General features: G+C 36.0%; 1 protein-coding gene and 1 pseudogene across 1 annotated transcript; both read right to left on the bottom strand.

Annotated features, from left to right (window-relative positions):
- Positions 1 to 141: 141 nt before the first annotated feature.
- Positions 142 to 25,867, bottom strand: LOC116112575 (AAA-ATPase At3g50940-like). The gene is made up of 3 exons (XM_031398700.1): positions 25,704 to 25,867; positions 920 to 1,841; positions 142 to 763 (listed from the first exon to the last, which is right to left on the bottom strand). The coding sequence occupies exons 1-3, from the start codon at positions 25,766 to 25,768 to the stop codon at positions 260 to 262; spliced, it is 1,491 nt and encodes a 496-aa protein (XP_031254560.1). The 5' UTR covers positions 25,769 to 25,867; the 3' UTR covers positions 142 to 259.
- LOC116112574 lies at positions 11,644 to 16,995 on the bottom strand (annotated as a pseudogene).
- Positions 25,868 to 27,636: the final 1,769 nt, after the last annotated feature.

Below are 27,636 nucleotides of genomic sequence, written 5' to 3'. Positions count from 1 at the left end.
TATTATAAGAAATATAATAGAAAATGCTGACAATTTATATTCTTCATCAGTTCACCAGTCACCACCCATTTGGATTCCTCAATTTTTAATTTCATTTCATGATAATCTAAGAATTGATCAATTAACAGCAACAATGTGTAATTGGCAGCTAATTAAAATCCCTTTTTTTATTTATTTCAACCAAAACTACAAAATATAAGGATATTAAAACTATTTTGACAAACTTTAATCCCTTCAGAGGTTTGAGATGGATGATCCCTTATCTTCTATTTCTAGCCCTCTTTGTCTTTGCCATCTTCTTGTTCTTGTTGACTCCCTTTCTCTTCTTATCACCTTCTTTCTCAACTTTCTCACTTTCTTTTTCTTGTTCCTTGACCTGTTTTAATTCCTCTTCAACTTTACATTTCATATTCTCTTTCTTCTTTTCCAGGAACTCAATGAGTCCTTCAAGGGCAACATCAGCATCCTCAGTATTCTTCATCAGTTCTTCAGCTACCTCAGCCGGGGTCACCTCCACTTCTTTTATTAGTTCTTCAATTTGAGGAAAAAGAGAATGACTTTCAATGTTGAGATAGTTAAAAGAAAGAGTTTTGAAGGCACATGGCGTCAAGAATGACATGTGAATGTGCTTGTCCATGCGACCTGGCCTCAGCAATGCAGGGTCTAATCTCTCTTTATGGTTCGTTGTGAATACGATTATCCTCTCGTTTCCACAGCTTGACCACAGGCCATCCACGAAATTAAGTAACCCAGATAGTGTTAACTGTCAATATGAATGAACAAACATTCAATAGCTGCAAATAGTAATTCTTAGTTCTCTCACATATGCTTTAACAAAGGATTTTAAAAAAAAAAAAATTCGGAGCTCGCAAAAGAGAAAACAGATAATTTGGATGACAGAAGTATGTTATGCACTCACATTACTATCATTGTCGTTACATCCTCCAGATTGTCGATTCTTCAAGTCAGTGCTACAGTCAATATCTTCTATTACGAGTATGGATCGGTTCCCGGTAGAGACTAAGAGGTGCCTGAGCTGTGAGTTGCTCCTCACAGTTGTAAGCTCCAAGTCATAGATGTCAAACTTGAGATAATTAGCCATGGCTGCAATCAAACTTGATTTGCCTGTACCAGGAGGCCCATACAACAAATATCCGCGCTTCCATGCCTTCCCTACTTTCTTGTAGAACTCCCTTCTCTCCACAAATCTGTCCAAATCATCCATCAACTCTTTCTTGAGCACTGGATCCATTGCCAATGTTTCGAAAGTGGATGGATGGTCAAGGTTAATTGAGTACCAGAAACCTTCATATTCTCTAATTGAATGTAGCTTGACCACCTTTTTCGATTCTTTTATGGCCTTTGCTCTTTCTGCTATGTATGGTAGGTAAGTGCTCAACACCATCTCCTTGTATCTCTTGTGAAAACTGAGCTGAATTGATTTTCGTTCACGTGTTTCTGAAACGTTATTCCGGCCATGGGATGGCTTCTGTGTTTGAATACAGATAAATTCCCATGTGAGTTGAATTCCTTCAAATGTGTCAATGATCTTCTGGCCTTTGTTGACGGTAACTAACAGGCTCTTCTCTTCTGCTGATTGGGAAACTTTAAGCTGCTCAACTGATGGCGTAATCCTCGTGCTTAAGTAAATTTCAGAAGACTGGTAGATTTGGTTGATGACCACGCCATTATATTGATCAATGAAGATTTTTAGTTGATCAGAGAACTTCCCAAAAAGGCCTCCAAGTTTGGATAATACCTTCTCTTGTAGTCTCTGGGGTATCAACTGGACGGTCATTGTCTGGACCTCAGTAAGCACAGTCCTGACAAGCATTGCGGATGTGGCGAAAGTGGTGTAGGCTGATAGAACTGATGCTGTGGAAGGCATTTTTGTTAGAGAAAACATGTTATAGTAGGAATGAAACTATCTTTTGTATATTTGCTTCCTAGCTTGGGTTCCAGCGGTCATGAGCAAATGGGTTTTTATAGAAGGGATTTAGCTTCCACACGAAGCTGTTTGATAAGAAAAATCAGTACATTCAAAAAAGTTCCAAGGATTCAAAACTTACACGGCAATTTTCAATCCAAGTCAATTATGCACATCGCAGACGCAGGGAATAGGTAAATGTCAAGAAACTCTACCCCACCATCTTAGTGGCTGCTAGCTATGCTCACGACAATTTTCAATCCAAGTCAATTTTTCCAAGACATGCAAGTCACTGAACCAGTCCCACCAAGGATTCTCTCCTCCTCCTCTAGGCATAATGAGGGGGTGAAATGATACACCACATTTCTTAAACCGTCCGAGTCTTTTATATAATGTTTGAATATCTCCCAAACCGTGTCTAATCATTGATTTATATATTTCATCTTTTTTTTAATTCTATTTAATTAAAATGATAATATACTCCCCCTATCAACAAGTATAAAATTAAATATATTTGATTAGTAATGGAAGTTTAACATGAATGCATGAACTGAGTTGGGTACCGGTACCAATACCAGTTAGATTGATGGGATTTAATTTGTTTTAAAGTTGAATTAGTATTGAGTGAATCTAGTTCAACCCAACTTAGCTTTATGGTCATAGGGATGTGTGTGCAATGTAATAGTTTTACATTATTTCATATTAGTTTTGCTTTAAATTGTTGATTTTTTTTTTTTTTTTTTTTTTATTTATAGGTTTGTAAATGGAGGGTAATTCCTCAAGTATCCCTACAATACAAGATACAATAACCAATACACTTAGCGATAACCTTAACTTGAATGCAACTACAATAAATACAGAGCAAAGTATTAGTAACCCGGCTAATGGTGATGAAAATGAAAATCCAATTCAGAAAAAAAAAAAGAGCGAAGACATCAGTGGTATGGACGAAGTTCAAGGAAGTGGTACTCCCTAATGGTACCAAAAAGCAGAGTGTATCTATTGCAAAGTAAAGTTGTGTATTAATGCCACCGGAAGCACCACCCAGTTTAATAGACATTTAAGCCGGTGTTTAAGGAGAAAAGCTTCCATGAGACAACAACATATTAGTTTTCCGAGTACCGGTAATGATATTGTAACTACTATTTTACCAACTTTAAGTGGGAAATTTGACATGTTGAAAATAAGGGAATTGATCCCCCATTGAGTGCTCATGCATGAACATCCATTTACAGTTGTGGAGGAAGAGGGCTTGAACAATATGATAAAGTATGAGATTCCTAGATGAACTTCAGTTTCCCGCTATACTTGTAAAAAAGACTGTATGAAGGTATATGAAAGTGAGAATGCCAAATTGAAGACTTTGTTGAAAAGTGCGACAAAAATCAGTTTGACTACAGACTTATGGAATTCAGGAAATCAAAAGATGGAGTATATGGTGTTGATCGGGCATTGGATAAATAGTACTTGGAGGCTGAATAAACGTATCCTAAACTTTGTTTGTCTACCTCCTCTCCGAACTAGTATTATCATTGCGGATGATATTTTTAACTGTCTAATGAGATAGAGAATTAAAAATAAGGTATATATTATTTCTGTGGATAATGCTTCAAGTAATGATTTTGCGATTAATATGTTGTGATACAAATGAGCTAAAAACAAGAGTTAAAATGTTTGACTTTAGTATTCATATAGTAATTCAAGTATCCTACTTTCCTCTCCACCTTCTGCTTTTTAATAATTGCTTCCAGAAACCACACTTTTATTAAAATCCTTATTACAAAACAAAACAAATAAGTTGTACAAAATTTCCTTACGTGTATGAAAGTGATAGTGATTACGAAAGATAGAGAAATTTGGAGCCACAATTTTTTATTTAATATATTAATAATTTAAACAAGTAATACGTCTGCTCGTGATCCATGTTTTTGGGGCGGCCAGCTTTAATCCAGCCCCACTTGTTTTAAAAACCGACCCGGCGTGAAACCTGACAAAATGATCGAGTCCTAGATTAACCGGTTTAACCAGTTAGTTCAACTGTCATCATGCTAACATCAATATGATGACACCCAAAAAAAATTTCTCCAAAAACCCAAAAGACAAAAAAATGACTAACTTTCTCTACACACTTCCATATGTCAGCATGATGACACCCAACAAAATTTTCCCCCAAAAAATCACAAAGAAAAAAAAAATCATAAGCTTTCTCTACACACTTCCACAACACCCCAGGAAACAAAGAGAGAAAGATAGAGAGATGACAAGACTCACCGTAACGCCATTTCCACCTCCCTCCACTTTGCATCTACCTCCCCTCCTTCCCTCCTCTCTCATTGCCCAAGTAAGTCTTTTTCTTCTCATTTTTCATGCTTTCTTATCTTGGTATTTGCTCTTTTTCTTGTTCTTGTGTTTTTTATTTTGATGTGTGTTGTTTGACTTGAACAATTATCTTCTATGGGAGAGAGAACCACTTCTGAAAGTAATTGTTGTCGAAGATGAGATGAAATGAAGATAGTGAAGATGAAACAAAGCTACCACTGAAGTGGAAATGAAAAAATTAAGAGATAGAAACGAAAAAACCGATGACGAAATTAAGAAATAGACTAATGGAAGAGGGCAAATATGGATTTTGGGTTAGGGGTTGAAAGAATGAAAAATTGAGGAAAAATGTAAAAAAAAAAAATCACATTTAGGAGGGGGTTAGAGTTGACCTGGTTTTTTTTCAAAACCGGTTGGACCATCGGGTTGCTACAGTATCCGATCCAACTGTGGGTCATACCAGGTGAATTCAATTATCCGGGTTTTATGCTAGTCTAGCCTGGCTTAGTGGCCGAGTCCTGGTTCAACTAGCCGGGCCGGGTCAAGTTTTAAAACATTGCTCGGAACCTTGAAATTTTTGAAAAAATAAAAGCTCCAGTAACCACCCTTATTAACACCCAAAGAGAGAGTTAAATTTATGATCTGTTGAATAATATATCAAAGAGTCAAAAAATAAGAAATGTGGGCATATAAGGTGGACCTGAATTCCAATCCAGTATCATAAGCTGGAAATACCTCAGTACAGCCACCACTTTACACGATAATCCCCATATATAAATTGCACTGGCCACTAAAATCATCCGGCTGGTCTGTTGGATGCCCACGTAATAAAGTAAACCAAATATTGCGATGTAATCAACCCACATTTTAAATTTACCAACTCTCTTATCACGTGAGAAGAAGTTTAATGAATATAAGCGATGAGGCTATAAAGAAATAAGTTGAATATTTTAAAATCCATTCTTATGTACTTGTAAATGCAGCCATGATGACATGCAAAATATCATTTCATGGCAAACTATTATTTCCTGGAGAATGAAACACCTAGGAACTCAAAAGTTAAACGAGAGCTCATAGTGTGTCAAGAAAGATGCGTTTGAAAACCATTGACCAGAGTATCAGATTAAATAGGGGCATATAACAAAGAAAAGGGAAAGAAAAACACTCCTAAGATGATAGAGCCTTCTGAACCTCAACAGTGACTTCTTTCGGTTGTTTCTCGGCATGTAATTCAGCAAGAACACCTTTCTTGGCATAATAGTCAATAACCTGCATGAACAAAGATGGTTAAATAAAACAGCAAGAAATGAGCAACACGTATTGTAAACTAATTATGAAATATAAAACAATTATAAGGACTGAAGCATAACAGATAAAGATAAGAGACTATTGTGAATAGGAGAGCAATAAAAGGGTTGAGATTTATTTTCTTCCCATATTAGTACTGTGAAATTACAAAAGGAGGGAACGGTTTATATAGGAATTCTATCAGCCCCCAAACTAATCAAAACTTGCCATTTAGCCACTCATGGGGGAGTATTCCACATGTCCAACACCATTATACAATTCATCATGTAATTTTGTTTCTTTGCTTAAGGTTTTCGTCCCACTGAGTTTTTCCTAAGTAAAGTCAACCATAGTTATCTGTAAGTGATGGATTTTATTTGACGGAAACCGAAGGGAGAGTGTTGTAAAGACATGTGTATCTACCACCAATTGACACTTTTCACCATGTCATTGCCACCTTTTGACACATGACAAAAGGTAGCAACAATTTGTGACACCAAGTAGCTAAATGGCAAGTTTTGATTAGTTTGGGAGATGACATTAATTATTATATAAACCTTTCCCTCCTTTGTAATTTTACGGTACTAATATGAGAAGAAAATAAATATCAACCCTTCTATTATTCTCCTATTCACAACAGTGTCTTATCTTTCATCTGTTATGTTTTAGTCCTTATAATTGTTTTATATTTCATAATTAGTTTACAAAAGTGGAGTGAAATGTTTCCAAGGGTGAAGTAATAAGCTCCATTTAAATCGAGGTTGGCTTTAAGAAATTCTGTCATATGCTTAAAAAGCAATACACTGAAACATCTAAATAAAAATGTCTCTCTAGACAAATCATTACAAGCAAGGTATTATTTTTATAATTCAAACACCTTGATATAGAACACCAATTAGCTTTTAAATTAAAAAAGTATGTCCTTCTATATTTCAAATGTGATCGGTCTCAATTAAAATGCCATTAAATAATGAAACACCAATGCATTATAATGTTAGAAATCTCATTTTAACATAATATGCACAAACGTAGAGATAAGAACGACTCAATGTGAAATAGAGTCACAGATGTAAGAGAAGGTAAACTCTCATACTTAAATAGTGTTCAGTTGTTGGTTTGCCATAAAAACAGAAAAGATCAACCGAACAACACTTTATCTATTATTTTATGTAGTCCAACTGGATTTTATTGAGAATAGAATAAAGATTCAATTCGGATTTTACGAACCAATCAAACTATTCGAATCCTAGCACAAAGGATGACTCGGTTTCATGCCAGAATTGGCTTCGTTCTTCAGGCAAGGCAAATGAAGTAACTCCATCTCCATCTTTTCTTTCCCATGGGAAAAAGACAAGCATATTGTGTTAGTGGTGCCAACATTTAGTTCCTAAGAAAATAGCACCTTCCTAAATTTACTGTCTGATGCTGACATGAAGCAACAATCAAGGAAAGCATTATTAGAGATTACGTTTGAAAACAAGAAAATGAATAGTAATGACCACTAGGCTTTCACCAGCCAGTTTTAGCGATTATATTAAATGCTTCTAATATAGTCCAAATCATAACTGGTGGCCTTTTCCCGTAAGATATAAGATTCTAAAGTCACTTGCAATTATCAATACAAGTCAAAATGTAATGACTCTCTTTCTAGTTAATATACTCGTAAAATAGCAGTAAAACTTACTAAATATATGTAAGAGAATATATACATAAAAACGATTATAAAATTATAAACTCATATTTAATTTTCTTTATATGTAAAACTTATATATAATATAATAAAGTCTCAAAAGAGTAACTAGAAAGTTTGCCTAACCCCGCATCTCACATGTTTCCTGGAAAAACATTGAAAACAACAGGGTTAACACTAATTGCTCAATAAGTAAACTCGCTATGCTACCCTTCTCTCTCCGTTGCTTAAATTCTGAATTTCTTTCTTTACTTCGCACTTCCCCATTATTCTTTATCTACTCTTACTCTGTTTTTCTTTCTGTTTTTTCTCTATTCTAATTTCCCACTATTCAGATAATGGACATAATATTATGCATATATATGATGTAAATGCACAAATGCATAAAATATGCATTTTCTTTTTTGTTCTTATTCTGTTTTTCTTTCTCTTTTGTGCTTTTTTCTTATTATTTTCTTTTCTTTTTATTTTCTAATCTTTCTTTCTATTCACTCTTTAACATTCTTTAGTGCTTTTTCATGCTCTTTTGAGTATGTATGCATGTAAATGGTTTCATACTTATAATTCTTTCTAAATTCACATGTTTAAATGCAATATGGAATACAAACATTTCATTCTCTACCATTTACAAACTCATCTCAATATAACATATAATCATACTCATATATGCACTTCTTTTTTACATTTCATCAAACAACTTATGTGCACAAAGCAACTCTAATTTGACTATATTTCTATCTCTTTTCTAAGCCACCAAAAATTCGGTATAACATCCTCCATATTTAACGCCAAACCTGTCCAAAATGTACACTCCTAAATTTCTATTCCAATTCTTCCAAATTTCATTCAAACATCAAATACACCAACACAACTTCTCATGGATAAGTTATAATCATCATTCAACACCAAATCCACTAACAATTCTTTATATAAAATATATATATGCATAAAAAGAAATTCTCTACACAATATTACTTAATTCATACTTAGGGTAGGATTTACTTACCTTATATGTGAGCAATCCAACACTTTAAAAATCTTCTTTGATCTAACTTTTTTTTTTTCAAATCAACACAAATCATCCAAATTCAACACTTTAAAAATTAAAACTTACTTCTTAGTGCAAGGATCTTACCTAAGGATGCTTGGGATTGAAAATCCACTCAAAAGTACCCAAAATCTATGAATTTCCCTTGAAGTAGAATTGAAGAAATTGAAAGAATATGAAGGTGAAGATGGCATGAAAATGGATGAAGAGTGGCTAGGGTTTCATCCCTTAATCTTTGATATAACATAATATTATATATAGTTTCCCATTTTGTCTTTGCACTTTCTTTAAAATTCGATCTATGTTTCTTAGTCAATTACCATAATGCCCTCATTTTTATTAACTTCTCCATGTTATTCTATCTCTTTTTACTCCCCATTTTTTCAACTAATTATGAGTGAAAAGACCATTTTACCCCTAATGAAATTTTAAGACATTTTTTTTCACATTTTTCAAAATAACTTTAACAAAAATCAACTAAGGGTAAAAGAGCACAAGTAAAGCTACGTACCTCGATCTGGGCGTTACAATTCTCCCTCTTATAAGAATTTCGTCCCCAAAATTTAAACAAACAACTCGGGATGACAGTTCCGCATATCTTGCTCTACCTCTCATGTTGCTTCTTCTACCTTATGATTCCTCCATAGGACTTTTACGAGTGGAATACTCTTGTTTCAGAGCTCTTTAATCTTTCTATCAAATATCTATACTGGACACTCCTCATAAATGAAATGTTACCTTCGGTGGAGTTTGTCTATAACAACAGCTATCAATCTACCATTAAGATGACTCCTTATAAAACCTTGTATGGCAGACGGTGTAGATCTTCACTACATTGGGATGAGGTAAGAGAGAAAAACGTTTTAAATACAACTCTTAGGCCGAAAATAACTCAAACAATGATAGAGGATATCAAGTTGATCAGAAGTAGAATGAAGCAAGGACAGACAGAAAAGTTATGCGGATTCAAAGAGAAAAGATGTTGAGTTCGAAGTGGGTGACAAAGTGTTTATTAAAATTTCCCCCTATAAGCGAATGATACGTTTTGGCGGTAAAGAAAAGTTAGCACCTAGATACATTGGCCCATTTGAAGTATTACAATGAGTTGGAAAGGTAGCTTATAAGTTGGCGCTACCACCTAATATAGATAGGGTGCACAATGTGTTCCATATTTCGATGCTCCGCAGGTATGTCAGTGACCCCTCCCTATACTGAAAGTAGAGGAAGTAGACTTAAAAGAGAATCTCGTTTATGAGGAGCGTCCAGTACAGATATCAAACAGAAAGATTAAAAAGCTCTGAAACAAAAGTATTCCACTTGTAAAAGTCCTCTGGAGAAATCATAAGGTAGAAGAAGCAACATGGGAGGTAGAGCAAGTTATGCGGAACCGCCATTCCGAGTTGTTTGTTTGAATTTCGGGGACGAAATTCTTATAAGAGGGGGAGAATTGTAACGCCCACATTAAGGTACGTAACTTAACTTATGCTCTTATAGCCTTAGTTAATTTTTGTTAAAGTTATTTTGAGAAAATGTGAAGAAAATACCTTAAAATTTTATTAGGGGTAAAATGATCTTTTCACTTAAAAGTAGTTGAAATTGTGAGGAGTAAAAAGAGATAGAATTTCATGGAGAATGCAATAAAATGAAGGTATTATGGTAATTAACTAAATGACATAGATGAAATTTTAAAGAAAGTGCAAAGGCAAAATAGGAAACTATATATAATATTATGTTATATCAAGGATTGAAGGATGAAACTCTAGCCACTCTTCATCAATTTTCACGCCACCTTCATCTTCATATTCTCTCAATTTCTTCAATTCTTCTTCAAGGGAAATTCATAGATTTTGGGTACTTTTAAGTGGATTATCAATCCCAAGCATCCTTAGGTAAGATCCTTACACTAAGAAGTGAGTTTTAATTTTTAAAGCATTGAATTTTGATGATTTGTATTCATAGGATTTAAGAGAAAGAGAGTTGGATCAAAGAAGATTTTTAAAGTATTGGATTGCTCACATATAAGGTAAGTAAATAATACCCTAAGTATGACTTAAGTAATATTGTATAGAGAATTTCTTTTATGCATATATATGTTTTATATGAAGAACTGTTAATGGATTTGGTGTTGAATAATGATTATAACTTATCCATGAGAAGTTGTGTTGGTATATTTGATGTTTGATGAATGTTTGGATGACGTTTGAAAGAATTGGAGTGAAAATTTTGGAATGTATATTTTGGATAGGTTTGACGTTAAATATGAAGGGTTTTATTCCCAATTTTTGATGGCTTAAAAAAGAGATAGAAGTATAGCCAAATTAGAGTTACTTTGTGCATATAAGTTGTTTGATGAAAAGTAAAAGAGAGGTGCATGTATGAGTATGATTATGTGTTATATTAAATAAGTTTGTAGATGGTGACATGTTTGTATTCCATATTGCATTATTGCATCTAAACATGTAAATTTAGAAAGAATTATAAACATGAAACCATCTACATGCATACATATTCATAAAAGCATAGAAAAGCACTAAAGAATATTAAAGAGTAAATAGAAAGAAATGAGAATATTAAAGAAGTTCAAATCTGAATTTTATATAAAGAAATGTAAAAATATAAAAAGAAGAAAAGGTTGTTGCGAGGGAGAACCCGAGTAACAAGAAGAATTTTCTCCATATGCATGCCGCTTTTAATGAGTGGGCTAAAAATAAGAAAGAAGAATTGGTATAGTCTGTAAAAGTGCATATAGATTAGGGCTGTACCTAAGAAAGAAGAATATACTCACACGCCAAGATTCCAAATCCATGCCTCAACCGAGTTCGATCAACAAAAGAATAAGAAAGAAAAGAAAAGAAAGAATAGAAAGAAAGATTAGAAAAGAAAAGAAAGAATATAAAAAAAGAAAGACTAGAAAATGAAACAAAGAAAGAAATAAAAAGAAAAGAAATAGAAAACAGAATAAGAAAAATAGAAAAGAAAATGCATATATTATACAGTTGTGCATTTACATTATATATATGCATAATATCATGCCCATAATCTAAGTAGCGGGAAATTAGAATGGAGAAAGAACAGAGAGAAAAACAGAGTAAGAGTAGAGAAAGAATCGAGAAGAATGGGGAAATGTGAAGTAAAGAAATAAATTCAAAATTTAAGCAACGGAGAGAGAAGGGTAGCATAGCGGGTTTACTTACTAAGCAATTAGTGTTCACCCCGTTGTTTTCAATGTTTTTGCAGGAAACAAATGAGATGCGGTCACTTGGAACATCGCGCAGCAGAAGGGTTGGGCAAAACTATCGAGTTACTATTTTGAGACTTTATTATATTATATATAAGTTTTGTGTATAAAGAAAATTAAATATGAACCCATAATTTTATACTCGTTTATATGTATATATTCTCTTAAATATATTTAGTAAGTTTTACTACTATTTTACGAGTATACTAGCTAGAAAGAGAATCATTACATTTTTGAAAACAATCAAAACTATTTAGCAAAACAATCAAAACTATTTACGAATCATGTGGAGAAAGACTGTATGCCAAACAAAAAGTTTAAGGGGAAAAGAGCAATAAAGAACCTCTCCAATTCGACCCATTGCCTGTGCATCAAAAGATATAATGCTAATTGCACCCCTATCATGCAACATGTCTTCTGCAGCTATCGTTTCAGCTCTTATCCTTGATTCAGCAAAAGCTACATCTTCTGGAATGTCCTTGTCCAGGTGATGGCAAACCATCTGCAATAATTCAAAGAAAATTGAGAATAACAAATTCTTAAAAACCTTTTTGTCATTATTGCCGTTGTCTTCTCATACCAGCATGTCAAGATGTTCATAGATAGTATTAGATGTAAAAGGCCGTGTTGGGTTTGTTGATGAAGGCAGGACATTTTTCTCACCACAAACTTTGATAATATCTGGAGCATGACCACCACCTGCACTTTCACTGCACAAAAAGATACAAAAAATAAACTTCAAAACAAACCATAAAAGTTACATAGATTTCACAATTTCTCTCCAAATTGAGATATCCTTTGTTTACTCTTAATGAAGAAAAAAAAAAAAAAGAAAGAGATTAACAAAATTATAGAAAAATAATAGCATTAGTGCAATGGATTTCAATGACTCCAATTTTTGGGGAGGCACTCAAATTAATATTAGCAATTAAAATAAAATTATGATTAAATAGCACTAGAAAAATCCAACCCTAATATATCTGTTCATAATCATGATTTATATTACAAATATCCTGAAACATTCTACTTTAGAAGTTTAATTTAGAATGAATTAATCTTAAAGTGTTAATCAATTGAACCGTTAATATGGCAAATTCGCCATATAATTAAGAGAATACATGAAAGAAATAAAATAACTGAAATTATGTCAAAAAAGAAAGTTATGGCATTGAAACTTAAAATTTGACCATATATCTTAAATGACCAACATATATCATCCTCATAACAAAGTCAAAGATACTTGTTCTCAATCGGATGTTGTACATCAACGATTTACCCTATTGACAAGTAATACAATTAAAGATACATGGGAAAACTATTAAAACTTATTGCCTCATCTTATTGACAGCGAAAGAAATTAAAGCATAAAAAAGGATGCATATTATCATACTATCAACTGGGTCAAGATGCAATGTTGTAGCCTTTCTGATACCAATACCAAGATGTGTTTCAACAAAGGAAAACTACTAAAATTTTGCTATTCCATCTCTACATGCAAAGTCTCATTTACAATGCATCTTGAAATAACGAAACTTTGCTTTTGTAATAGCATTTAATGGCCCAATTATGAATTAGATTTCCGGGAAGACTGAAAAACATATAGCAAAAGTGAGAGCATGTGTGTGTCGTGGTGGACAGCAACATGCAACTTGTACCTGTGGTAAGTATGAATAGTCCTCCCTTTAAATGCAGCAATAGTGTGTTCCACAAATCCAGATTCATTCAATGTGTCAGTATGGATATTAACCTGCACAATTACCAGGTAAAAACAGACTGTTTTAAATGTAAACTCATAAACTGTTCAAGTATATAATTTAAGAGGATTCAGGTTAGAGGTAAACCTGAATGTCATATCCTTCAGCAACAGCCAAACAATTGTCTATTGCTGCAGGAGTAGTTCCCCAGTCCTCATGCAGCTTCAACCCCATGGCTCCAGCCCTAATTATTTCATCTAGCTCATTGGGTTTGGCACTGTTTCCCTGAAGGAAACAAATGATATTGAATAATGAAGCAGAAGGAACAATGGAAGGACTAATAAAGTTCAAAGATGAAGGCTTTAAGCCATCCAGACTTTTATCTTTGGGATAAATCATCTGGTCATATCAGATAATGACAAGATGAGATATCTGCCTTGAACCGTCCTGAAGAATTAAATAGGAAATAAGTACAAAAACACATAAGCATACCTTTCCGGTGAAGCCAAAATTTAGAGGCAAGTCATCAGTTGATTGCAGCATTAACTTCATATTTGATGGAGCTGGTGTACAAGTAGTTGCATGTGTCCCATCAGCAGGTCCAGTTCCACCTCCCACTAACGTTGTAATGCCTACATATATTTAAAGGTTTGGGTGAAAATCTCATCAAAAACTTTTGTAAATGGGTTGGTTTATAAGTTTCTGTTTCCACAGTCAACTGTTGCCAAAAATCTTAATTCAGATGCATCACATCCATATTCTCATTACACCTATATTGACTTTGATCAAACCAATTCAATCAAACAGGCTCATGACCAGTGCAACACTCAGAAGGATGGTCATTATCATATCCACATATATGCGTTTCCATGAAGCCATACTTGATAGTTGTAACCATTGTTTCACATCAATCATGAATTTGATATGTTCTTTACATTATCCAGGTGGATATTATTGTAAACTTTATAACATCCAAGGTGAGATCTCCATTCTTCTCCCCACTCTCACCATTGGAGAAAGAAAAAACATGAAAATCAACTACCAAATAAATTCATAAATATCTTCAAAAGTAAGGATACAAATATAACATAATCCAACTTTATGCACATTTTACACGAACACAATGTCTAAATATTGGCAGCTATGTTTCTCACCACTTGAAATTGCCTCATATGCCAGTTGAGGGCATATGAAGTGCACGTGACAATCTATGGCCCCTGCAGTTACTATAAATCCTTCTCCATTTATAACCTCAGTGTTAGCCTGAGAAAAATGAGCAGGTGTAAGTATGTGCCGGTGACAGCTAGCAAATTACAACTTTATTATTGCTTCTACATTCTCACTTTTGTGATGCAACTTACCCCAATTATCATATTAGGATGTACATCGTTCATGATATCTGGATTGCCAGCTTTCCCAAGAGTGATGATAAGACCGTCTTTAATACCAATATCTGCCTTAACAATTCCGCTATAATCAATGATCACAGCGTTTGTTATTACAGTATCCAGAGAGTCAGCTGGTGGATGCCTGCATGACTGGCCCATGCCTTCTCTTATGACTTTTCCGCCTCCAAATACACATTCATCACCATAAACAGCAAAATCTCTTTCAATTTCAGCGTACAAGTCTGTATCTCCAAGCTGAATTTTGTCACCAGTGGTGGGGCCATACATGTTAGCATAAGCTTCCCGAGTAATAACAGTGGTGAAAGAAGGACCTTCTCCAGTTGTACCTTCACTGCCGAATCAGTGCTGAGTTAAGGCAACGTTGTTGAACCAGTCATTCTATTGAATGGGATGCTTAATCAAGAATCCTGTTAATAACTTGAATAAAAGTAAAAAAGCAGCAAAAAATTGCTTGGAAGAAATGCTAAACCTAGCATTTGGCTCTTCTTGGTTCCCAAATCCTCTAACTCTTACAGCTTCCATGCTTCTGTGAATTGGCACCAACAGACCATCAAAATTCCACTTCCACCTGTGATCACTTGATTACCTCCAATACTGACAAGTTTGACCATTTTACTTTCCCCTGGCTGACAAAGTAAAAGATGTCCAGTAAAGAACTTAAAATGCACAGAAAACATTGATTTAAAGCACTGAATGTCTCAGCTCATGAATAAGGGAATCGTAAAATAAATGATAGAGAAATTAGAGGTCAGCTCTCTCCTAACACAGAACTACCATTACTCTCTATCATAAAATTTAAGAAGTTCCCTAGAAGATTTTGACAAATACACCCACAAAAACATTAATATTATTTTCAACTCCCATTGAAGCTGTCTCTCCTATTATTGTACTGATAAAAAACTGTGGCCTAATTACAAAGATTGAGTTCTACACAATGATACAAGAAGCCAAAATTATTCAGCCAGTAAGGTATCACCAAGGCATGCTCATTTGATAAGAATTATTTTCAAAAGATAAAGGTTTGTGTGAAATCAATCAAATAGATATTATAGAGGTCAGAAATAATTAAGGCAAGAGATTCAACCTCAAACCATGTAGCTGTTCCTGCTGGTATGTTCAAGCATGCCATGTGCTTTCCTTCGATCAAAAATCATGCAGGGGTTGACCTCAATGAAGTGATAATGGCTACCAACCTGCGCGAAAGCTAATCGATCAATAAGTAGACAAAAAATTTAATTCCCAGTCAACCTGTTAATGCAAACAAGGTCAGTTAAAAGAGGATGCATCTTGACACATTACTACTTAAAATAACAAAGTTTAATGACAAAAATACCAATAAAATACCAGCTGGTGTGTGGTAATTCTGGAATAGATCCTTGCCCTGAAATATTTTTAAATTATTTTGCCAACACCATCTAGTGATTCAATATAAAACATCTGAAATATTTATTTTGGCCAAATTATCATCAATGTAATGTAGAAGTTTCGTCTTTGAAAATCTCAAGTCAAATAATAAGTAAAAGTTGACTCGCAGCCAAACATTGTACGTAAAATTAGCCTTAGTTGGATGACACACAAGGAAGAGTATATAAATGAAAAGGAACGAAAGGCAAGGACCTGAATGCCTGTCTCCAGTATTAACAAATTTGAGGATTACTGCTTTCCTTCCATGATTAAGTGTAATTGATCCACTTCTAGAGATAACTCCAGGAATTTGCCATCCTCTATTTCTAGAAATTTGTCTAGAGTGGCACTGCAAAATTAATGCTCTTCATCACTGTTCATGAGTCTGTCAGACTTTACATGTAGAGCAAATAATACATATTTCTAGGAAAACTTCATACATAGGAACATGAGCAGGAATGAAAACGTTCAATTCTATTATGAATATGGAAGGCGTTTCCATAAATTTTTCAAAGAATTATTCTGTCCTGGCTCATCAGGAATCAATCTTTTAAGTCCAACTATCCAAACATTTTCCAGATCAATGGTCAAATTTCCACAAGTCTCTTTGGGAATTAACTTAGTGTCTAGAACTTAGGATGTAAATGCCATAGCTGCCCACAAATTGTAAAGGGAAAGAAAACAAAAAATGTATATACAGTGTTTGCCAGTCATCATGAGAAACTTTTTATTTTTGGCTTTTCTTTTTAAAAGATCTTTTTTAGGATGAACTGTACAAATAACAAACCTTAGGTTTAAAGGCAAGCAGAAAAATTTCCTTGAGCTAAAATTATTGTGATGAAATAAAGAATTTGAAAGGGTACCCGAAGAGAGCTTACACCAGATGTCCTTATGGAATTAACCAAATTACAAACAAGCCAAGTCTAACTGGAAGGAAAGAACCATGCAAAGCTAGCTCTAGGTTCCCATTTTCACTTGCAATGGGTCATATAGTGATCAATTTGTCCCATCAGGAAATGTTCCTTCAACCTGCGATCACTTCCTTAAGCAGCAAAACAGAAGCACAATTTTAAAGGAGTTCAACATTCATTTACTCAACCATACTGCTAGGTTCAAAATGAACTTCAAACTAGCATATAAAATACTCAAACTAATACCTGGACAGTATCCAAAAGATGCGGAACGGCTGGAAGAACTTGTTCCTGTTAAAGAAAAAAAAGAACACTAAATTACACTTAAAATAAAATTAACAAACAATAACAAGAGAGACATAACTCAATAATACCTCCCTAAAAGTTGCTTTCCACACCATAAGTTTGCCACACTTATTGCCATCAAACAAACTCCAGAATCTATAATCCATTTTTTTAACAAAATCAAAAAGTGATCAACAGCAAAAAGAAACGTTGGAAGTTCAGGCTAGAAATATTACCTAGAAATCAATTTGTTGTTTCAGGCTCACATTAGAATTAATGTATATAGAAAAGTTATCTTAAGCTTATATAATGAATTGGCGGGAGAAAATAAGTACCTGAGTGGCAATGAGAGCAACAGCTTCAGTGTAATTAAGTCTCAAGCCACGAGCAAGTCGTTTCTGTGAAAGGTAATCTGCGCCGTGGAGTCCTAGTTTCTCCACTTTCTCGGAGTTAATTTCATTTCTTAGTTTTCAACGAACCTATTAACAAAAATATCAAAGAACAAGAATTTTCCACCACGGACTTGCGATCACAAGAAGAAGAAAAGACTGTATTATGAAAACTTCGATTAATGGATAAAGAAATTGTACCTCGTGGTTACCTTACAAATGAAACTTTAGGCGATTGAGACTCCCTGCTGCCTATTGACGCCGACGGTGGAGAGAAACAGAGCTTACTCTAGCTGCCGTTTATGGAGCAGAGCCCAGTTGGAGACTTTCAGATGGGGCCATTATTTTTTCTTAAATTTCTCGTGACGTGGCAAACTTCAAAACTTTTCTTTTATGAATATAGTAGTATTGTATTAGTATTGGTAAAGACTTAATTCCAATCATTTCATCTGAATGTGGTGGTGATTGGAAAAAGACACTAATAATTTAATAGAAAATAAAATAGCAGATGCTCACATTTTATTGCGTCATCAGTTCACGACCCATTTCATGAAATCTAAGAATTGATCCATTAACAGCGATAAATCTGTATTTGGCAGCGAATCAAAATCGAATTTTATTTAATTCGATCAAAACACGAAATAAGTTTTTGATATTTAATGGATGATCCCTCTCTTCTGTTAGCCTCTTTGTATTGTTCTTGTTAACTCTCTCTCTCTCTTCTTATATCTTCTTCCAACATTTCATATTCTTTTTCTTCTTCTCAAGGAACTCAATGACTCCTTAAGGGCGATATCAGCATCTTCACTCAGTACTCTTCATCGGTTCTTCAGCAAGCACAGCCGGGTCACCTGTGTTTTTATTAATTCTGCAATTTGAGGAAAAGAGAATGACTTTCAATGTCGAGATAGTTGAAAGCAGGAAAAAGAGAACTTGAGATCAAAAGAAGAGAAAAGGTTGTATTATGAAACTTCGATTAAGGAGGTTACTCAATCATGTCATCCAACAATCTAATTAAATTATTAAAGAAATATAATAGAAAATGCTGACAATTATATTCTTCATCAGTTCACAGTCACCACCCATTTGGATTCCTACATTTTTAATTTCATTTCATGATAATCTAAGAATTGATCAATTAACAGCAACAATGTGTAATTGGCAGCTAATAAAATCCCTTTTTTTATTTATTTCAATCAAAACTACAAATATAAGGTATAAACTATTTTGACAAACTATCCCTTCAGAGGTTTGAGATGGATGATCCCTTACTTCTATTCTAGCCTCTTTGTCTTTGCCGTCTTCTTGTTCTTGTTGACTCCCTTTCTCTTATCACCTTCTTTCTCAACTTCTCACTTTCTTTTCTTGTTCCTTGACCTGTTTTAATTCCTCTCAACTTTACATTTCATATTCCTTTCTTTTTCCAGGAACTCAATGAGTCCTTCAAGGGAACATCAGCATCCTCAGTATTCTTCAACAGTTCTTCAGCTACCTCAGCCGGGGTCACCTCCACTTTTTATTAGTTCTTCAATTTGAGGAAAAAGAGAATGACTTTCAATGTGAGATAGTTAAAAGAAAGAGTTTTGAAGGCACATGGCGTCAAGATGACATGTGAATGGGCTGTCCATGGACCTGGCTCAGCAATGCAGGGTCTAATCTCTCTTTATGGTTCGTTGTGAATACGATTATCTCTCGTTTCCACAGCTGACCACAGGCCATCCACGAAATTAAGTAACCAGATAGTGTTAACTGTCATATGAATGAACAAACATTTAGCTGCAATAGGAATTAGTTCTCTCACATATGCTTTAACAAAGGATTTAAAAAAAAAAAATTCGGAGCTCGCAAAAGAGAAAACAGAATATTTGGATGACAGAAGTATGTTATGCTCCATTACTATCATTGTCGTACATCCTCCAGATTGTCGATTCTTCAAGTCAGTGCTACAGTCAATACTTCTATTACGAGTATGGATCGGTTCCCGGTAGAGACTAAGAGGTGCCTGAGCTGTGAGTTGCTCCTCCCAGTTGTAAGCTCCAAGTCATAGATGTCAAAATTGAGATAATTAGCCATGGCTGCAATCAAACTGATTTGCCTGTACCAGGAGGCCCATACACAAATATCCGCGCTTCCATGCCTTCCCTACTTTCTGTAGAACTCCTTCTTCCCACAAATCTGTCCAACATCATCAACTCTTTCTTGAGCACTGGATCCATTCCCATGTTTCGAAAGTGGAGGAGGTCAAGGTTAATTGAGTACCAGGAACCTATATTCTTAAGAATTAGCTTGACCACCTTTTTCGATTCTTTTATGGCCTTTGCTCTTCTGCTAGTATGGTAGGTAGTGCTCAACCACTTCCTTGTATCTCTTGTGAAAACTGAGCTGAATGATTTTCGTTCACGTTGTTCTGAAACGTTATTCAGCCATGGGATGGCTTCTGTGTTTCATACAGATAAATTCCCAGTGAGTTGAATTCCTTCAAATGTGTCAATGATCTCTGGCCTTGTTGACGGGAACTAACAGGCTCTTCTCTTCTGCTGATTGGGAAACTTTAAGCTGCTTAACTGATGGGTAATCCTCGTGCTAAGTAAATTTCAGAAGACGGTAGATTATGAGCCACGCCATTATATTATCAATGAAGATTTTAGTTGATCAGAGAACTTCCAAAAAGCCTCCAAGTTTGGATAATACCTCTCTTGTAGTCTCTGGGGTATCAACGGACGGTCATTGTCTGGACCTCAGTAAGCACAGTCCTGACAAGCATTGCGGAGTGGCGAAAGTGGTGTAGGCTGATAGAACTGATGCTGTGGAAGGCATTTTTGTAGAGAAAACATTATAGTAGAATGAAACTATCTTTGTATATTTGCTCCTAGCTTGGGTTCCAGCGGTATGAGCAAATGGGTTTTTATAGAGGGATTTAGCTTCCACACGAAGCGTTTGATAAGAAAAATCAGTACATCAAAAAAGTTCCAAGGATGCAAAACTTACACGGCAATTTTCAATCCAGTCAATTATGCACATCGCAGCGCAGGGATAGGAAATGTCAAGAAACTCTACCCCACTCTTAGTGGCTGCAGCTATTGCTCACGACAATTTTCAATCAAGTCAATTTTTCCAAGAATGACGTCACTGAACCGTCCCACCAAGGTTTCTCTCCTCCTCTAGGCATAAAGGGGGTGAAATGATACCCACATTTCTTAAACGTCCGAGTCTTTTATATATATTATTTTTTAATAATCAAAGTTCCAAATGTTATAACATTAACCTAATTTTTAAAACTAATGTTTTAAAAACTGGATTGAAGTAAACTTGACAAAGTGACCAGATCCCAAATTAATCGGTTTAATCAGTTAGTTTAACCGATGATGTCATCATGCTGATATTAATATAATGACCAAAAAAAAAAAAAATTTCTCAAAAAACTCAAAAAGACAAAAAAATAGCTAATTTCCTTTACACACTTTCACATGTCAACATGATGACACCCGAAAAATCACTTACAATTGTGTTGTGTGAATGATTAATGTTTGTATATCTCCCAAACCGTGTCTTGAAAGCTGTACTAATCATTGATTTATATGTTTCATCTTATTTTTAATTCTATTTAATTAAAATGATAATATACTCCCCCTATCAACAAGTATAAAATTAAATATATTTAATTAGTAATTGAAACTTAACATGAATGCATGAACTGAGCTGGGTACCGGTACCAGTTAAATTTATGGGATTTAATTTGTTTTAAAGTTGAATTAGTATCGAGTGAATTTGGTTCAACCCAACTTAGCTTTATGGTCGTAGGGATGTGTGTGCAATGTAATAGTTTTACATTATTTCATATTGGTTTTGCTTTAAATTTTTGATTTTTTTTTCCATTTATATGTTTGTAAATGGAGGGTAATTTCTCAAGTATCCCTACAATACAAAATACAATAACCAATACATCTAGCGGTAATCTTAACTTGAATGCAACTACAATAAATACAGATCAAAGTATTAGTAGCCCGACTAATGGTGATGAAAATGAAAATCCAATTCAGAAGAAAAAAAGAGCGAAGACATCAGTGGTATGGATGGAGTTCAAGGAAGTGGTACTCCCTAATGGTATCAAAAAGGCAGAGTGTATTTATTGCAAAGTAAAGTTGTGTATTAATACCACCGGAAGCACCACTCAGTTGAATAGACATTTAAGCCAATGTTTAAGGAGAAAAGCTTCCATGATGCAACAATATATTAGTTTTTCGAGTGTCAGTAATGATGTTACAACTACTATTTTGTCAGTTTTAAGTGGGAAATTTGACATGTTGAAAATAAGGGAATTGATCGCCCATTGAGTGTTCATGCATGAACATCCATTTACAGTTGTGGAGGAAGAGGGTTTGAACAATATGATGAAGTATGAGATTCTCGGATGGACTTCAGTTTCCCGCTATACTTGTAAAAAATATTGTATGAATGTATATGCAAGTGAAAATGTCAAATTGAAGACTTTGTTGAAGAGTGTGACAAAAATCAGTTTGACTACAGACTTATGGAATTCAGAGAATCAAAAGATAGAGTATATGGTATTGACCGAGTATTGGATAGATAGTACTTGGAGGCTGAATAAATGTATTCTAAATTTTGTTCGTCTACCTTCTCTTCGAACTAGTATTGTGATTATGGAAGATATTTTTAATTGTCTAATGAGATAGATAATTGAAAATAAAGTATATACTATTTCTGTGGATAATGCATCAAATAATGATCTTGCGGTTAATATGTTTGTGATGCAAATGAGCTAAAAACAAGAGTTAAAATGTTTGACTTTAGTATTCATATAGTAATTCAAGTATCCTACTTTCCTCTCCACCTTCTGCTTTTTAATAATTGCTTCCAGAAACCACACTTTTATTAAAATCCTTATTACAAAACAAAATAAATAAGTTGTACAAAATTTCCTTACGTGTATGGAAGTGATAGTGATTACGAAAGATAGAGAAATTTGGAGCCACAATTTTTTATTTAATATATTAATAATTTAAACAAGTAATACGTCTGCACGTGACCCATGTTTTTGGGCGGCCAGCTTTAATCCAACCCCACTTGTTTTAAAAACCGACTCGGGACGAAACCTGACAAAATAACCGAGTCTTGAATCAATCGGTTTAACTAGTTGGTTCAATTGTCATCATGTTGACATCAATATAATGGCACCCAAAAAAAAAATTCTCAAAAAACTCAAAGACAAAAAAATGGCTAACTTTCTCTACACACTTTCATATGTCAGCATGATGACACCCAACAAAATTTTTCCCCCAAAAATCAAAAAGAAAAAAAANTGCGTATCTTCTTGGATCCGGGGCCATAATATCCTTGACGAATAACCTTGTTCGCAAGAGATCGAGCAGCTGTATGGTTACCGCAGATCCCTTCATGAATTTCCCTCATGATGTAGTCTGCTTCTTCACTGGTTACACATCGGAGGAGAGGGGCACTGAATCCTCTCCTGTACAGCTGGTCCCCGATGAGTGTGTAACGAGCAGATCTTGCTCGCAGGACCCTTGCCTCAACCTTGTCGCTTGGCAAGGTCCCATCCTTGAGGTACTGGACAATGGGAGGCATCCAGGAATCTGGTTGAGCCACGTTTATAGCCTGTTCGGTCGAGCTGATAGTTGGAGCATCGACGAAACGAACAGGAATGTTGTCTGGAGCCTCTAAGTCCAACGACGAGGTTATCTTTGCCAAGGTGTCCGCTATAGAATTGCTATCTCTGGGGATCTGAGTGATTTCAAAGCGTTTGAACGACCCTAGAGCAGCCTTAGCCTCTTTCAGGTAGCGGACCATGTTCTCTTCCTTGGCTTGGTATTCCTCTAGAATTTGGTTGACGACCAGCATAAAGTCGCTGTAAATGCTGATCGCGGTTGCACTCATTTCTTCGGCGAGTCGCAACCCGGCGAGCAGAGCTTCATACTCTGCCTCATTGTTGGTCGCCTTAAACCCGAAACGGAGAATACCATGAATTCGAGCCCCATCGGGGCTTACAAGGAGAAGACCCGCACCGGCTCTTTTCCTGTTCGATGACCCGTCGACGTAGAGATTCCAGGTCGACAGGTTTTGAATACTTTCTTGCACGACTTCGCTAGGTTGTTGCTCGCTTGGGAGATAGGAAAATTCTGAGATGAAGTCTGCAACAGCTTGCCCTTTAATGGGCGATCTGGGCTTGTACTTCAGGTCGAACTGGCTCAATTCCATGGCCCATTTGAGCAGCTTACCTGAGGCTTCTGGTTTCTGGAGGACCTGCATGAGGGGGTAATTAGTCATTACGTTGATTGTATAGGCATGGAAGTAAGGTCGCAGCTTTCTGGACGCAATCAGCAGAGCAAGGGCTAGTCGCTCCATTTCCGGATACCGCATCTCGGCATCCGACAGGTGCTTGCTCGCATAGTACACTGGCCATTGCGCCTTTTCCTCTTCCTGTACCAAAGCTGCACTGACCGCGAACGGAGATACGGACAGGTAAATGAGCAGGATTTCCTGTGGAAGAGGCTTAGAGAGGAGATGTGGCTTCCCAAGGTGTTCTTTTATACTCTGGAATGCCTGTTCGCATTCGGGAGTCCATTCGAATTTCTTGTTGGCCTTNAATGAAAAACACTCCTAAGATGATAGAGCCTTTTAAACCTCAACAGTGACTTCTTTTGGTGGTTTCTCGGCATGTAATCCAGCAAGAACACCTTTCTTGGTGTTGATGTGTGATTCTAACACCAACTAGCCGTCACGTGCATAACGTTGATTGGTCAAGAGACACACGTGATTATCAAACGAGAAAATATGGAATGAATGCAATAAAAGCCTTTTAAAGTGGTTCGGATGCTAAGGTATCAAGTCCTACGTCCACTGATTTGTATTAGTGATGTGGGTCAGGTCGCAACAGCGGACTGACTTACATGTGGTTGTGAAAAGTAAAATCAAAAGGTACAAGAGAGAGATTTTCAGTGTCAAAATGGTCGAATCCCCTTAATGAAGGGGTCTTCTTCTTTTTATATCAAACTGAAGGCGTGTAATCATCATTAAATCCATGGGTTAGTGTGATTCTCAGGACATAATCCGGCTTTACGTCCCATTGCCCTCTTTCCAAGCTAATTTCACACGATTTATTGCAGGGAAAATGGACACGTGGGAGCTCCGTATCGTTTGGCAGGCCTGACGTGCTCGTATTGCTCTGACGGGAGCAGGTCAATCTTCATCACGTGACTTTCCACTTCAGCGCTTGTCTTCCCAGGCATAACAAAAGTCCCCTAGTTTTTAAGGTTTGAGGGTCGAACCTTGGAAACTAAGTCATGCCGCGACTGGGGGTTCTAGTAATTTCGACCTAAGGGGAAGGAGCTCGGGACAGGGCCTTTTGCGAACACAACCTCACATTCTGCCCAAACGACCTGACAATCGTCACTCCAGCGACCTGGATTCATCGGATGCTTCTTACTGTGCCTTAGGGTTGGAGATTCAATGAGTCAGTTCCCACGCTGTCAGGCGCTCTGCACGCGTTAAAGCGTCTGGCAGGCGCATTAAATGCGTTATGCGCTGACTCAGCGTCGTTTTGACAGCATTAATTGCACGACGCATTTGAAACGACGACCCTCATCATGGCATTTAATGCGACATGGGGCGCATTTAATGCGGGGAGAGAGAGAGCTGTCGTTTCGGTTCCGAGAGGTGGTAACCGCCGATTCGCAGTCCATATAAAAGCTCATGTTTTTCAGATGACGCCACCAAAATCCCTTTTGCCTCGAGCGATAAATCTTTGCAAACCAGACGTTCTCCGTTTTCGATTGGCGCCTCTCAGATATCCGAAACAAGGTCTTCTCTTGGTCACGCCCCCTAAAAGGTAAGGTCTTCTTCCTTCTCCCCCCTTTTTTGTGTTTGGTTGGTGGGCGATGGCGTTGGATCTCCCGTGTTTCACCAGAGACGCGACGCCGTCGTCGGATTCGAGCCGTGAATGGCGGCTCGAGTTATTGTTAGGGTTTAAGGGATTTGTCCCATGCCGCCGTGCGGGACATGCGACGGCTAAAATGACATGTCTGTCGGTGTTGCAGACTCTGGAATGGAACCGTCAANTTGCGGATGTGGCGAAAGTGGTGTAGGCTGATAGAACTGATGCTGTGGAAGGCATTTTTGTTAGAGAAAACATGTTATAGTACGAATGAAACTATCTTTTGTATATTTGCTTCCTAGCTTGGGTTCCAGCGGTCATGAGCAAATGGGTTTTTATAGAAGGGATTTAGCTTCCACACGAAGCTGTTTGATAAGAAAAATCAGTACATTCAAAAAAGTTCCAAGGATGCAAAACTTACACGGCAATTTTCAATCCAAGTCAATTATGCACATCGCAGCCGCAGGGACTAGATAAATGTCAAGAAACTCTACCCCACCATCTTAGTGGCTGCTAGCTATGCTCACGACACTTTTCAATCCAAGTCAATTTTTCCAAGATATGCAAGTCACTGAACCGGTCCCACCAAGGATTCTCTCCTCCTCCTCTAGGCATAATCAGGGGGTGAAATGATACACCACGTTTCTTAAAGTCCGAGTCTTTTATATATATTATCAAGTTCCAAACTAGTTTATATACATCATACCTAATTCTATATAATTAATGTTTTAAAAACTAACTTGGGATAAATCCTAACAAAGTGATCAGATCTCGAATCGACCTGTTTAACTAACTGATTCAATCAATGATGTCATCAATATGATGGCAAAACAAATATTTCTCAAAAAACTTCCACATGTTAGCATGATGTCACCCAAAAAATCACTTACAATTGTGTTGTGTGAATGATTAGTGTTTGCATATCTCCCCAACCGTGTCTTGAAAGCCGTACTAATCATTGATTTATATATTTCATCTTAATTTTAATTCTATTTAATTAAAATGATAATATACTCCCCCCATCAACAAGTATAAAATTAAATATATTTGATTAGTAATTGAAACTTAACATGAATGCATGAACTGAGCTGGGTACCAGTATCAGTTAAATTTATGGGATTTAATTTGTTTTAAAGTTGAATTAGTATTGAGTGAATTTGGTTCAACCCAACTTAGCTTTATGGTCGTAGGGATGTGTGTGCAATGTAATAGTTTTATATTATTTCATATTGGTTTTGCTTTAAATTGCTGATTTTTTTTTTTCCATTTATATGTTTGTAAATGGAGGGTAATTTCTCAAGTATCCCTACAATACAAGATAAAATAACCAATACACCTAGCGGTAACCTCAACTTGAATGCAACTACAATAAATACAAATCAAAGTATTANCTGGGAGGCAAATCTTCACGGAAAGTGTAGAGATCGGAGATGTTGACGATGAGGCGGCGGCGTTTGTGGTTGATCATAGCCTTCAACTCATCTTGGTAAATCTAATCAAATACAAAATTTATTCGCATAAATACATAATCGATTAAAAAAAAACACACAGAGAGAGAGAGAGAGAGAGAGAGAGTAAAAGAAATGGAGACGTACACTTAGCTCCAAGAAATCGTAAAATTCTCGCTTGCGTTCCTGAAATTCTTGTTGATTGACATCCATATCTTTTGTTGGGTAGGGTTTCCTGGTTCCGTCGGAGACTCTCAGATCAGAGAGAAGAAAGAACGAAGTTGTGAGAGAGAAGAGGGCTAATGTGTCTTTTGCTTTTTCACCTTAGCCATTAGCTTTGTGATTTGGCGGGAAACGACCAAAGATTGGCTCTCTCTTGGCGGGAAATCGAGGATAGTCAGTTGTAATATAATTGTCTGTTTGGGGACTTTTCTGTCATTCTCTTCGATTTGTGTACTTGGAAATTGGAGTTAACAGTTATAATTTATAAGCAGAAGATACTACATTCAAAATATATTGAGATTTAACTTATGAGTAATGCTACCGCCATCGACGGTAGTGCACCGAATAATGTGGCAAACTCCTGACCGTTGATTAATATTAAGTTAAAATTAATCAACGATCAGGATTTTGTCACGTCATTCGATGCACTACCGTCGGTGGCTGTATTATTTTCCT

This window comes from Pistacia vera, unplaced genomic scaffold (assembly GCF_008641045.1).
Source record: "Pistacia vera cultivar Batoury unplaced genomic scaffold, PisVer_v2 Contig663, whole genome shotgun sequence".
NCBI classification, from domain to species: domain Eukaryota; kingdom Viridiplantae; phylum Streptophyta; class Magnoliopsida; order Sapindales; family Anacardiaceae; genus Pistacia; species Pistacia vera.
Note: the sequence above shows the minus strand (reverse complement) of the source record. Positions and strands in the feature narration are given on the sequence as shown.

What these genes read in the sequence shown, in the direction of transcription:
- LOC116112575 (XM_031398700.1), bottom strand. Translation starts at nt 25,768, where the DNA reads ATGTTTTCTCTAACAAAAATGCCTTCCACAGCATCAGTTCTATCAGCC. An exon ending in GTAACGACAATGATAGTAAT is followed by an intron (nt 764 to 919) that starts GTGAGTGCATAA and finishes TCATATTGACAG; the next exon opens with TTAACACTATCTGGGTTACT.